We start from the raw sequence: 13,240 nt of genomic DNA, 5'->3' as shown, positions 1-13,240 counted from the left end.
AAATGTGATGAGCATTGTACAGAAACTAAGTGAGAGTATGACAAGAAATTGGCTGTGCAGGCTGGAAGCAACTCAAAAGAATTTTATTGTTATGCTGCAAGTGAAAGAAATGATGAGTGCTCACTTTGCTAAGATCAGTTAACCTGGTGTATGTAATGTAGTGAAAATATAGAGGTGCCCAAGAAAACAGTTATAGAGCTGTTGCATAACTTGGATAACAATTCAACAGTTGGACAGATGGGATATCAGTACATATGCTAAAGGAATGTTCAGCCAAACTGGTTAGGCCCTTGTTAGACCCCACAGGAACTGATTTGTCTAACTACTGACTTCTCTTTACCTCTAGAGTGGTAGTGAAGATTTTAGAGAAGTTGGTAAGAACTTACATGCAGATGAGCTGACAGAGAATCTATACTTTGCAAGGAACAACATGGATTTACTACAGGAAGGTATGTCTGAGCAATTTGCTGATATTTTATAATAATGGTATGGCTGAGTTGGATAAAGGGAAGGAATACACTATTGGACATTGCTAAGGCATTTGATAGGATACCACATGAAAGGCATTTGCATAAGGTATTGAGGGTATGGCATTGGAATATAAACTGTTGAAAATATTGAAAGTAGTATTTGAGGGGTGTGCACCACTGGTTATCTCAGATTTGAGGTAACCATGGTGTACACTAGAGATTGATCCTTGGACCCTTGTTCAGTTTAATACATTCATGATATTGTTTGCTGATGATTCAGGACAATCAGGGATGCTGCTGATATCTAGCACTTACACAATTATTTCAATAGGAACTGTGAGCAAATGACAATGGCTGTCACTTCAGTGACAACTTAAGTGTGAAGTTATGCATGTTTTGGCATGATAAGATTTCAAACACCATATTACACTGGATGAATTGTGCTTGGAGAAACTGATGAGGCTAGGGATCTTGGCATTATGCCGATAGGAATTTGAAGTTCAAAAGTCACATAGCAAAAATTGCAAATATAATTCAGTGGATAATTGTGATATTGAAACAAACCTTGACATGTAAGAATAAGTATCATTTTGTCTCCTTACAAGGCCTTGAGATGACTGCACTTAGACTACTTGTGCAGTTTTTGCCTCCTGTATTTCGAGGTGATAAAGGTGCTGTAGAAAGGGTGCAAAGAAGAGCTACAAAGATCATATGGGATATTAAGAATGTAGATTATGAAAACAAATTGAGAGTATGTGTACTGCAGGCATTGGTAAACAGGAGAAAAATGGATGAGATGATAAAGGCCTATAAACATTTTGAAAGAATGTTATAGGATGTTGGTTAATGAAGTTTTTCATTATATGAACAGCAGGGAGAGGACAAGGTGGCATCTTTGAAAGTTAAGTAGTTTGTGTGCATTTAAGAAAGGGATGATAGCTAGATTTTTCTTTCACAGAACGGTGAGTGAGCAGAATGATTTGCCTGTTAAACTGGTGAGTGCATCTATGGTGCTTGAGTTTAAGAGACAATATGATAGTTCATACTTTCTCTTAAGCTGTGGGTCATGTATGGCATCCTTCAATGTGTTCTTGACTCTCTTACGTCTCTGATGATGAAAATAATACGAGTAACCCCAATTTACACAGATTTGCTTTTACATTTTTTTCTACCACTGTATACATACTATATATATATTACACCACTGTCTATACATTGCTACACACTTATACACTCATCGCATACACAGCCTATTACCCTGCAGTGTAGAGCAGATGTAGCCTTACAGGAAGACTTGAATAGACTGACTGACTGAATAAGCACAGGAGTGGAGATGCCACATTATATTTTGGATAAAAATGATTTTTTCAAAATATTTTGTATACTGCATTAATATGAGAGAAAAAAAAAACTCAGTCAGTGTAAAAACAGTCAAAAGATGTGAAAAATATGGTATTCTCTGTTTAATCCCTTAACGCACTCAACCGACTTAACTTGGGTCCAAGAAACTGAATTTTTTCCGCGCACCCGAGTTAATACGTGTGACCGTGAATTTTGGTTTCACATATAAATACAACCGAATATACACGCTAGACAATTTTGTGCCTATTTCCTTTCAGCCATGAAAAAGTTGCCAATGACGTATATCAGCTATTTTTATTGCGTTTGCACATTTTTTGTCCACTATTGCCTGCTGCATCATCACCTGTGAATGTCAATTCTTTGTTTTGCAGTTGCGCATTTGTTCACTAGAGTGCCGTTTACATTGAGGCCATTTATATTTTATAACCTTTGTTTGTTATTTATTTCTATGTTATATTTATTACCCTATCATGGATAGTGATCAAGACTGGTTATTTAGTTCAGAAGATGAAACTTTAGAACACAGTGGCAGTGATTCAGAAGTTGATGCTATTTCAGAGGATGAAAGTACTGATGATGAAACTCTTGCTTTAGCCCGACAATGGTATCCAATACAACAAGATGCTCATCCAACTCCACCATTCGCTTTCACAGAAGCTCCCAGTATGAAAAATATTGATGTTGGCGATTATAACTGCCTAAATTTCTTCGAGCTTTTTTTGATGATCAATTGATTCAACGTGTTGTGGATGAAACAAATAGATATGCAAGGAGTTGTACCCTTGGTAAAGAAAAGACTTCTTGGTATGACACAAATCCAAATGAAATCAGAGTATTTTTGGCTGTTGTACTTTTGCAAAGTATAGTAAGAAAACGAGAATACCGTCATTATTGGACAAAAAATCCATTATTATATACACCATTTTTTCCAGATTGTATGAGCGGGAAACGCTTCGAGGCCATAAAACAGTTTCTACATTTTTCAAATAATGATGAATTTGATCCAGCAAATCACCCTCGCCCAAAACTCAACAAAATCTGGCCAATTTACGAAGATTTGAATAGAAAATTTGGCAATTCGATTATGCCAGAGAAATTGGTGACTATTGACGAAAGTTTATTGCTTTATAAAGGTCATCTGGGATGGGTGCAATACATTCCTCTCAAAAGGGCCAGATTCGGCATAAAAAGATACTTATTATGTGAATCACAAAGTGGATATGTCTATAATTTTATAATCTATACTGGCAAGAATATCATTTTCTGGACAGAGATTTTAGCAATCTTCCAATGTCTCCGCAAGTAATGATGACTTTGATGAAACCTTTATTGAATAAAGGTTATTGTTTGACTATGGACGATTTCCATAATTCACATGGATTAGTGGATCTATTGATAATAAATAAGACTGATGTTTATGGAACATTACGCGTATCACGAAAAGAAGTACCCAGCGAATTGAAGAATAAAAAATTGACAACTGGAGAAGTAATTGGTTTTCAGAGAGGGAAAGTGTGTGTAATGAAATGGAAGGACAAGAAGGATATCTCCCTTATCTTTACCATTCACACTACATCAATGGTAGATATAGAGATGGGCAAAGGAAGAATAAGAAAACTGCAATTTGTGTTGGATTACAACCATACCATGAGTGGTGTTGATCGCGTTGATCAACACCTGTCTTCGTATGTTGTACCCAGAAAGAGAGGCAAGAAGTATTATTAAAAGATTTTCTTTCATCTCTTAGACCTGGCACTGTGGAATGCTTTCGTGCTTTACCAAAAATCTAGCGGCAAGATGGATTCACTTGATTTTCGCCTCAAAGTAATCGAACTCTCCATTGAAAAATATAAAATTACAAGCATTTCAAGAAGTGGACGCCCATCAAATATCCCAACACCACTGAGATTATCTGCATGACATTTTCCATCTTTCATACCACCAACAGAAAAGAAAGAAAATCCAACTCGTCAGTGTTTCCTCTGCTCAAGAAAAAGGAATGAACACAGTAAAAGGGTTCACAAAGAAACAAGATATATGTGTACTGACTGTGACGTCCCTCCTTGTGTCATCCCGTGTTTTAGAATTTACCACACATGGGTAAATTTTGACTAAAACATTATTTTCAAGATTTTTTTTGTTGCCCGAGTTAAGGTTTAGCGAAGTAGATGCAGTTTAGTTAACCTTTTTTTGCAAAAAAAAAGAGACATTTTTTGTGTTTTTTTTCAAGATTTGTTAATGTTCTTTTGTGTATAAAGAAAATAAAGAATAAAAAAATTGGTGGAAAAACAACCGCTTTCTGATTTTTAATTGGTGCGTTAAGGGGTTAATGCAGAAATTTGCTTTACACAGATTTTTTGGAACGCATCTCCAACGTAAAATGGAGGTTACCTGTAATAATAATAATAATGACAACTCGCCATACTAATCAATATCTGGATGTCAATTCACCACCTTCCTGCAGACTGTGGCATAATTAAAATATTAGCCCACAAGCTAGAGCCATTGCTAAAATGACAGTATGCTCCAAAATTAATTACAATATACTTTTAATTTCACCAATAATGGCTACAATCTTAAAAAAAGTAGTAATTCCCTATATTAAAGAAGTTTCTGAAAAAAAAAAAAAACTTGATAAATGCCAATTACAAACTGCTTGTAAACCAGTTTTACAACTAGCTTCCCTTATCTACTCTTCAAAAGATGAGGTTTATCCATTACCAGTACCTGTGGTATAACAGTGTAAACTCCCTTATTATAGGTAATCTTACAGATTTGCAATGAAATGAAGATAAGAACACCAAAAATATAGTTATGAATCAATATGGACAAAGTGGATTAGTAGACCATCTGCTTGACACCTGTATGCAATTGATGGCAAAAAGCTGTTACTCTAAAAAAAGATTCCACTTCAAAAATGATAACTTATCCTGGGCACTACCTATACTTCACAGAAAACTCCTAACCATAAGAAATATGGAGTAAAATAACTTACAAACATCTGGAAGACTAATTCTACATTTAAAATAGCAAAATAATAAAAAAAAAACTGGCCTCCTTTGACTGTGCAGAGAGGGGATAGCCAAAAATATTTAAATGCTTGCTTGATGATATTCTATGTTCTTATTCAAATTACTTTGTTAGTTTGTTATCTTCATCCTTGAAAATGCTTGTTACTTTTAGATGAAATATTGGATTATTATTATTATTATTTTTAATTTCTGTATTATTAATAACTCCTCACATACAAAAATGAAATAAATGTGTATTGTTAAATTTTAGGTTATTTATCATTGTGGTATTATTGTTTTACAGAGAGGAAATCCTTTGAAGATGATAATCATGTCTGCAACTTTGAGAGTTGAAGATTTTACTGAGAATTCAAGACTCTTCAAATCTCCTCCACCTCTGTTAAAGGTAAGCCTTTAATTATCACACATTCACAAAACAAATAATTACAATTATAATCACCCTTATTTTTTATTATTAGGATTATTAATAGCACATCACTCAGGACATTTCAACACTAAATACATGGGTGAATTTTCATTTTTTTATTTAATAGCTACTTAGCTAAACTATGTTTTTGCTTAGCTTGATAATAGCAAACTTGCAGCCTTTTACATTCTGTGAGATCTTGTTTTTTGTCTTCATTGTCATCATTTTCTGATAGAGTATGCAGAATCCTTGAGAGAGTACGCAGAATACTATCAGAGTACCACACAGTTCAATTTTCATTATTGTTATTTGCTATTGACATTTTTTTTTTCTGAATTGATGTGTTGCTTGTTGCATATCCTATATTGTCTGATATTGCATTTTGGAGTACTATTTACTGCAGCAGTTCACTTAAAGATTCTGATCTTTCCTTTTATCATTTTCATTGGCCTAGTTAGTCAATGATGGTGCTTCCATTCTTCAACTAATAGATCATGGGTTCACATTATAATGTGGATATGAATGTTTGAGAATGTGTCAGATGAAGTGTTTTGAAAAGGTTCTCTTTGGTCTCTAGACTAGTGACAGATTATGTAACCCTTAGCCCACCCACAGTACTAAGATATGATAGATCAACCTGAAATTATATATGCAGGATTTACTCGTAAATTTAATATACAATGTGATTAAAAATATCCAGCAATTCCTATGTAATCTTGCAAACTTCATAGACAAACAACAGTGAAATGGGCTAAATGTGAAGATTCCTTCATTCTTCTATTCCTCTTACCGTGTGGGGAATTTTATTCCTCACGGCACTAATGTGCTATAGGTCTGGTAGCCTTTTGTGTGTGGATCTTCTTCTGCAGCTTGTCTCACTTAAGAAGGGGTTGCTGTTTTTAGTGAGTCTCCTCCACATCCTCCTGTTTTGGGCTATAACCACATCCAAGTTCTTCATCCTGAAGTCCTCCTCCACCAGCTCCCTTCATCTCTTCTTTAGCTGCCTGGGCTTCCTTACACATCCATCTGCATGACCTTTCTTCCCACATACTCGTCCTCTCTACTCATCACATGACCAAACCATCTCAACCTTGCCTCCTGTATCTTTGCTCGTAAGTTCGTAACTTTCACCATTCTCCTTACATAGTCATTTCTTAGACGATCCTTTCTGGCCACCCTGCACATCCACCTACGCATTCTCATCTCTGCTACATCCATCCTGCTGATGTTACTTTTCCTCAGGGCCACAGTTTCCATAGCATACGCCATAGCTGATCTCACTACTGTCCTGTACATTTTGCCTTTTAGATTGATCGGCACCCTCTTATCGCATAGCACTCCAGCCATCTTTGTGTGGATCAGAGATATATACAAAAAAAATACTGAACTCGGTGATTTTTGATGTGGTATTCTCATAGGAGAATGCCACCTTTGCAGCAACTCAGTTCAGGAAATTTCTGTCTTGCTGCAGCTGCACTGATCCACCTAAGCATTCTCATCTCTGCTACCTCGATCCTGCTGATGTTATTTTTCTTCAGGGCCACAGTTTCCATAGCATATGCCATAGTTGGTCTCACTACTTAAATTGTGAAGTGGAAACCTAGGAGCAGCATCACAATTGCGACCTGGTCCACATAAAATCACAGAGCAGTACTGCTGAAGCATGCAGCACAAAAAAATTTCCTGTCTGAGATTGTATTCTCTGCTGAGTTCCAAAATGTCTCTTTAAGCACTACTAGTATCACAACTGTTAATTGAAAGTTGAAGAACATGGATTTCCATGACTCCGAAGTCACACGCGCGCGCACACACACACACACATACAAAAGACTAATATCAGCAAGGGCAATGCCAAGCAGTGGGTGTGGTGATGTAAAGCATGTTGCTGAACTCTGGATCAGTAGAAATGCCTCCTTTGGAGTGATGAATCATACTTCACAATCTGACATTCAGCAGATAAGTGTGGGCTTGGAGATGCTGGGAGAACACTACATGTCTGAATGTATTGTGCCAACTGGGGCTGTTTTCATGGTTCAGGTTGTATCCCTAGTTCCACTGACAGGGAAATATTAATGCTGCAGCATAAAATGACATTCTAGACAATTTTGAACTTCCAGCTTTATGGCAACAGTTTGGCGAAGGTTTATCAACATGACATTGTCCCGGTCCACAAAGCAAGATCTGTGCAGGAATGAATGGTTTGATGAGGTGAGTTTAAAAACCTTGACTGGCCTGCACAGAGCCCCAATCTTGCTCTCATCAACCATCTGTGGAATGAATTAGGATGGTGATTGTAAGCTAGGGCAGATTGCTTGACATCATGACTGACTTCACTGATGATCCTCTAAAAAATGGGAGGGAATTATTACAGCAACACACCAAAATCTTGTGGACAGCCTTCCATAAGATTGAACTATTATAGCAGCAAAGGGTGAACCAACTCTATAGTAATGCCTTTCATATTTCGGGTTTGTGTTCGTCCAGTTCGGACCCATCATATGTGTGCAAAGATGTCAACATGTGTAAGGCATTAGAGAATAATAGAGATCTACAAGTTGTCCAACTGTAGATTATTATGTCTGTACACGAATGTTAGGAGTATCAGAAACGAAGAGATAATTTGTTGCCTTAGTCAATATGTATATGTAGCGACCTCAGATTGTAGGTATTAGTGAGACCTGGCTATCAGAATCAGACCTACTAACTGGTATCGAGTGTCAAGGTTACAGTAGTTTTAGGAAGGATAGGAGAGGAGGGGTGTGCTGCTAATGATATTGGATGACTTAAATCCAGTTAGAGTTGAGACCTATGATTGTAGTACTATTACTACTGACAGTATTTCATGTGGCAGTGAGTTTGAAGCTGGTGTGAGGTGGAATCTGATGAGATCAGTTGCATAGTGGGAAGTTGTTACTTACCTGGTGGATCAGTTGCTAGTGATGAAGAAATGCATCACCAAATAGACAAGATTAGTGCAAAAAGAGTAATCACTGGGAGACTTTAATTATCCAAATATTGACTGGGTAGCAGTAGAATCTCATGAGAAAAATGAAACACATTTGTTGAGCTGTTGCAGGACAACTTCCTCAAGCAGCATGTGACAGAAGAAACTCGACGGCAAAGAGTGTTAGATTTGATTATAGTGTCAGAGGACGTTTCGATTAAAGACATAACTATTTTGCCTCTGGTTGGTAACAGTGATCATGCAGTACTCACTTGGGAAGTGACTAAGTTTATGAATGTTCCATTCAGAAAAGGTTATATGCTGAACTACAAAGCAGGAAATTATGACCAACTGAGGAGTATACTGAGTTCAGTGGAATGGGACCGGTTGCTGGATGGAAAGAATATCGACAGTGCATGGGAAGCATTTAAACAATACTTAAATTATGCAATATCAGAATGTGTCCTAAGAGTTCGAAGAATAAATAGAGTAGGAGTCAAATGGTTGTGTAATCTTATTAAGCAAGAGAATCGTAAGAAAAGGACAATGTGGAAGGAATACTGTTTGCATAAGGATGATGTCTGTTATGAATGTTATAAGCAGTAGGCTAGAATAGTCACAGCTGTTTTACAGAAAGCAAAGTCTGAGTATGAAAAGAAACTGCTCTGTATGCTAAAGATAACCCACAAGAATTTTATCGATATGCTGCAAGTAAAAGAAAGATTGAATATGAAAGAATAACTCTTCTAAATCCAGATGGTGTGAAAGTTACAAATGCAGAAGAGGTTGCTCAGTTAATGAGTGCCCATTAAAAGCTATCAACCTAGTGAATGCAACATTGAGCTCACCGTTACCTTTTCACTAAATGAAGAAACACAGATGTGTGAGGCAGAGGTATTAGAGCTGTTGCACAAATTGAATAAGAATTCTGCAATAGGGACTGATGGAATATCAGCACGTGTGCTAAAAGAGTGTTCAGCTGAACTGGCCATTCCTTTGACCAGGATGTTTAATATGATGTATATTATTTCTGGGAAAACTCCCATGATGATGTTTAATATGAGTCTCAGAACAGGGAAGATTCTGCATGAATGGAAGGAATGTATGATAATTCCATTGCACAGGGGTGGTGCAAAGACCAATGTATCAAACTATCGACCAATTAGTATCTCAGGAGTTGTGGTGAAGATTTTGGAAAAATTGGTTAGGACCCGCATTCAGAAATGGTTGACACTGAATCTCTACTTTGCAATGAACAACATGGGTTTACTAAGGGAAGGTCATGTTTTAGCAACTTGCTCACATTCTGTAACAATGTTACCATTGAACTAAACAAGGGGAATGGATACACCGTGATACTTTTGGATTTTGCTAAGGCTTTTGACAGAATACAGCATGGTAGACTGTTGTATAAATTGGAGAAAATGGGTTTGGATTATGCAATATTAGCATGGATAAGAGGATGGCTGAATGACATATCAAAAAGTGGTATATGGGTAATCCTTGTGGTACACAAGTGGTGTGCCACAAGAATCAGTGCTTGGTCCACTGTTATTCAATCTGTACATTAATGACATTGGGAAGGATTTGATAAGCGACATACAGCTATTTGCTGATAATGCAAAGATGGGTAGGGTAATCAGGAATGCTGCTGATATGCAGTCTTTGCAGAATGATTTGAATAGGCTGGAATTGTGGGCATGGGAAAATGGGTGCCAGTTCAATGTCAGTAAATTTAAAGTCATTAATTTTGGCATGATTATATCCAATGTCGTATTATATTGGTGGGATTAGGCTAGAAGAAACTGATGAGGCTAGGGATCTTGGAGTATTAATAGATAGGAAGTTGAAGTTTATGGGCCATGTGGCAAAGATTGCAAATACAACTCAAAAGATAATTGCAATGTTGAAACGAACGTTCACATGTAAGGATAAGGATGTTATTTTGCCTCTTTACAAGGCCTTGATAAGATCTCACTTGGACTATTGTACAGGTCTGGTCTCCTGCTTTCCGTTGTGATTCTGATATATTGGAGAAAGTACAAATGACAGTGTTAAAAATGATATCAGGATTGTGGAATACTGATTATGAAGACAGATGGAGAATTTGTAGACTGCAGACACTAACAAACAGTAGAAAGAGGGGGTGATATGAATGAGACTTACAAACTTTTGAAAGGGTCATACAAGATTTCAGTTGATGGAATTTTTCAGTTTATGGAAGAGGGAGAAAGCACAAGAGGGCATCCTTGGAAACTGAGAATGAATGCTGCTAAGGGTGAGGGACTATTTCTCTCAGAGGGTGTTGCGTGATTGGAATGGATTTCCTTTGGATGTTGTGAGTGCAAGCAATGTGAATGAATTCAAGAATAAGTGTGATAGCTGGTGTGTGTAGTATGTCGCCTCATTGATGAGTCTCTGACTCCACTGGTGGTCTGGCTTAATAATAATAATAATATTAGAATGAGAGTTGGGATTAACAAATGTCTGGATCTTTTTAATCAGATAATATAGTAATAAACAAAACTTCTACATATTCTGCATATTTCACTGTTTGCTAACCAATAGTTTTATCAAGAAAATAAACATACTGAAAAATATACAAACAATCTGATTATTTATTATAGCAGTTATTTTGAAACATATGACATTAAAAATTATATAGATTAGTCATGCATGTAATTTTATGTCTGATGTTCATTAAATGTTAATTGTTGCACATGGTCATTGATTGTTTATTGAACCCACAGCCTTTTGGCTGAAGAGCAGATACGCTAACCACTCAACCAACCAGGCCGGAATATTAATTGGTATTTGTCTTTCTTTTAATATGTTACATAGAATACTTCTTTTAACTTTATCAAATGCTTTTTCAAAGTCACTAAATGTGATATGTGTTTCTAAATTGTATTCTCTTCTTTTCTCTATTATTAATTTTAGGCAAAAGGCTGGGTCTGTACAAGATCATCCTTTTTTAAATCCATTTTGGACTTCTAAAATAAAGCTTTCAGAATATTTTATTAATTTGTTATTTAATATTCTGGTATATATTTTGTAATTTTAACAGGAATTTAGAATACTTATACCTCTTTAATTTTTAGGGTCATCCCTATTACCTTTTTTTTTAAAGATAGGGATCACTATTGCTTTTTTTTTTTTTCCATTCTATTGGTGGGTTACTTGTTGAATATAATTTATTTAAAAAGAATAAGAATCTTTCTTTGAACCTTATTCCTGCATATTTATATAATTCTGGACATAACTTATCTTCTCCAGGTGATTTTCCATTACTTGTTTCTTTTAGGCTGATTTCTAATTCTTTAGTTATTTCCTTTTCATTTTCATTAAATGTTTGCCAGTAATCTTTTTTAAAATATTTATCTGTTCACAATTCTGTATAGAAATTTAGAAATTCCTCTAATTTCAATTTGGTGTTTAATTTTACTCTTTCTCTAGTATCTTACTTAAATGTTTCAAAATCGATACATTGGGTCTTATTTTAAATAAATATTGTTCTAAATTAGAAACAAATTTGTTCCATGATTCTTTGTCTTTTTCTGACTTCTCTTTTAGCTATGGTTGTTATTCATTTATATTCTATTTCATCTTCTATTCTTTTACTGCGTAACCATTTATGACAGGTTACTAGCCTGGCAATGAACAGTCCAGTGGTAGGGCTGCTACCTTAAGACTTTTGAACTAGCCTTCCTCCAAATTTAAACCCATTGGAGGAATAGGGTATGTTGAAGGGGAAAGAGTAGATTTTAGAGGCGTCATAAATATAGGCTAGAAATGGAAAGATCCAATCGCCCTCGAGTTCTCTAATAGCATAAGGGTCATAAAATAAGAAGAGTTGGCTGATAAGGCTTTATAGGAAAGATTAAAGTGAGTGGATCTTCCTCAAAGTAGAGAAAGAAGAGGATAAATCCAGCTAGGGGACCATGGGAGTTGCACTTCCCTTACAATCAAAGATGATTGGCCCTTGTTGGTCCATGAGTCCTTATTCAATATATTTGGTCCATGAGTCCTTATTCAATATATTTGGACCATGCTACCATATCTGGTGGATGCCACCTATCTGCCACCGAGGGATGCTCTCTCTTGAGGTTACAGGGTCCCCTGAAAGTGTATTAGATGTCGTGCTATATATATATATATATATATCTTGAAATTCATCATCATCATCATCAAATTCCTGCCATGTACCCTCAAGGGGTGTACAGGATATGATAGTACTACACGAAAAATTTACATCATTGCTAACTTCCTATCTACAATTTTCCTCCAAATCAGTCTATTACTTGTCAAGACTCCAACATTATCAGATCTTATATTTCTATCGTCTAAGGCACATTGTACCATATCAATCTACCTATATCTTGGTCTTCCTCTGGGTCGTTTTGCTGCCAACCTGACACAGAAAACTTGTTTTGCTAATCTTTCTTCGCCCATTCTGTTTAAGTGACCATACCACCTAAGATTAGCTGTGCTAACGCATTCCTGGATGTTGACAATGTCAAGTTCTTTCCTAATATCCTTGTTTTTAATATGATATTGCCATTGATGCCATCTGTTCACACCTCTAATCTTTCTCAGGACTCTCATATCTGCGGTCTCTAGTCTTTGGTCAAGTGTTTTACTTCTGACCCAGCTCTCAGATCCATAAGTTAAAACTGGTTTGAACACTGTCTTGTATACAGCTAATTTAGTGTTCCGACTAATTTTTCTCTTATTCCATATGAATTTATTCAGTTGACTTCCCACCATACCAGCTTTGCTGATTCTGTTGTCTATTTCTATATTTAATTTACCGTCTTCACTAAAAATCGTGCCTAAGTAGCTGAAATGGTTTACTTGTTCCACAGGTTCTCCATTCACAACACAGTTGACATTTTCAATGATTCTGCCTATTTTCATTGTCTTTGTCTTTTTATTGCTGACCTTCATACCATATCTATTACAACATTTATTCAATTTGGTCAGCGAATCTTGCAGACTTGTAGTGGATTTATTTAGAAGTATAACA

The 13,240-nt window shown here is 36.1% G+C and overlaps 1 protein-coding gene across 2 annotated transcripts in view; it reads left to right on the top strand.

The window, feature by feature from the left end:
• The window catches only part of kz (putative ATP-dependent RNA helicase kurz), a 304,771-nt gene that overhangs the window by 68,837 nt on the left and 222,694 nt on the right, over window positions 1-13,240 (top strand). For both annotated transcript variants that reach the window (XM_090413301.1, XM_090413300.1), the window contains exon 8: window positions 5,148-5,249. In XM_090413301.1, coding sequence (XP_090269427.1) covers window positions 5,148-5,249 — 102 coding nt within the window. The remainder of the gene's footprint in view (window positions 1-5,147; window positions 5,250-13,240) is intronic.

Source organism: Typopeltis vanoorti, chromosome 24 (genome assembly GCF_054136105.1).
Source record: "Typopeltis vanoorti isolate ZY-2024b chromosome 24, IOZ_Tvanoo_1.0, whole genome shotgun sequence".
NCBI classification, from domain to species: domain Eukaryota; kingdom Metazoa; phylum Arthropoda; class Arachnida; order Uropygi; family Thelyphonidae; genus Typopeltis; species Typopeltis vanoorti.
This window is presented reverse-complemented; position numbering and strand designations above follow the sequence as displayed.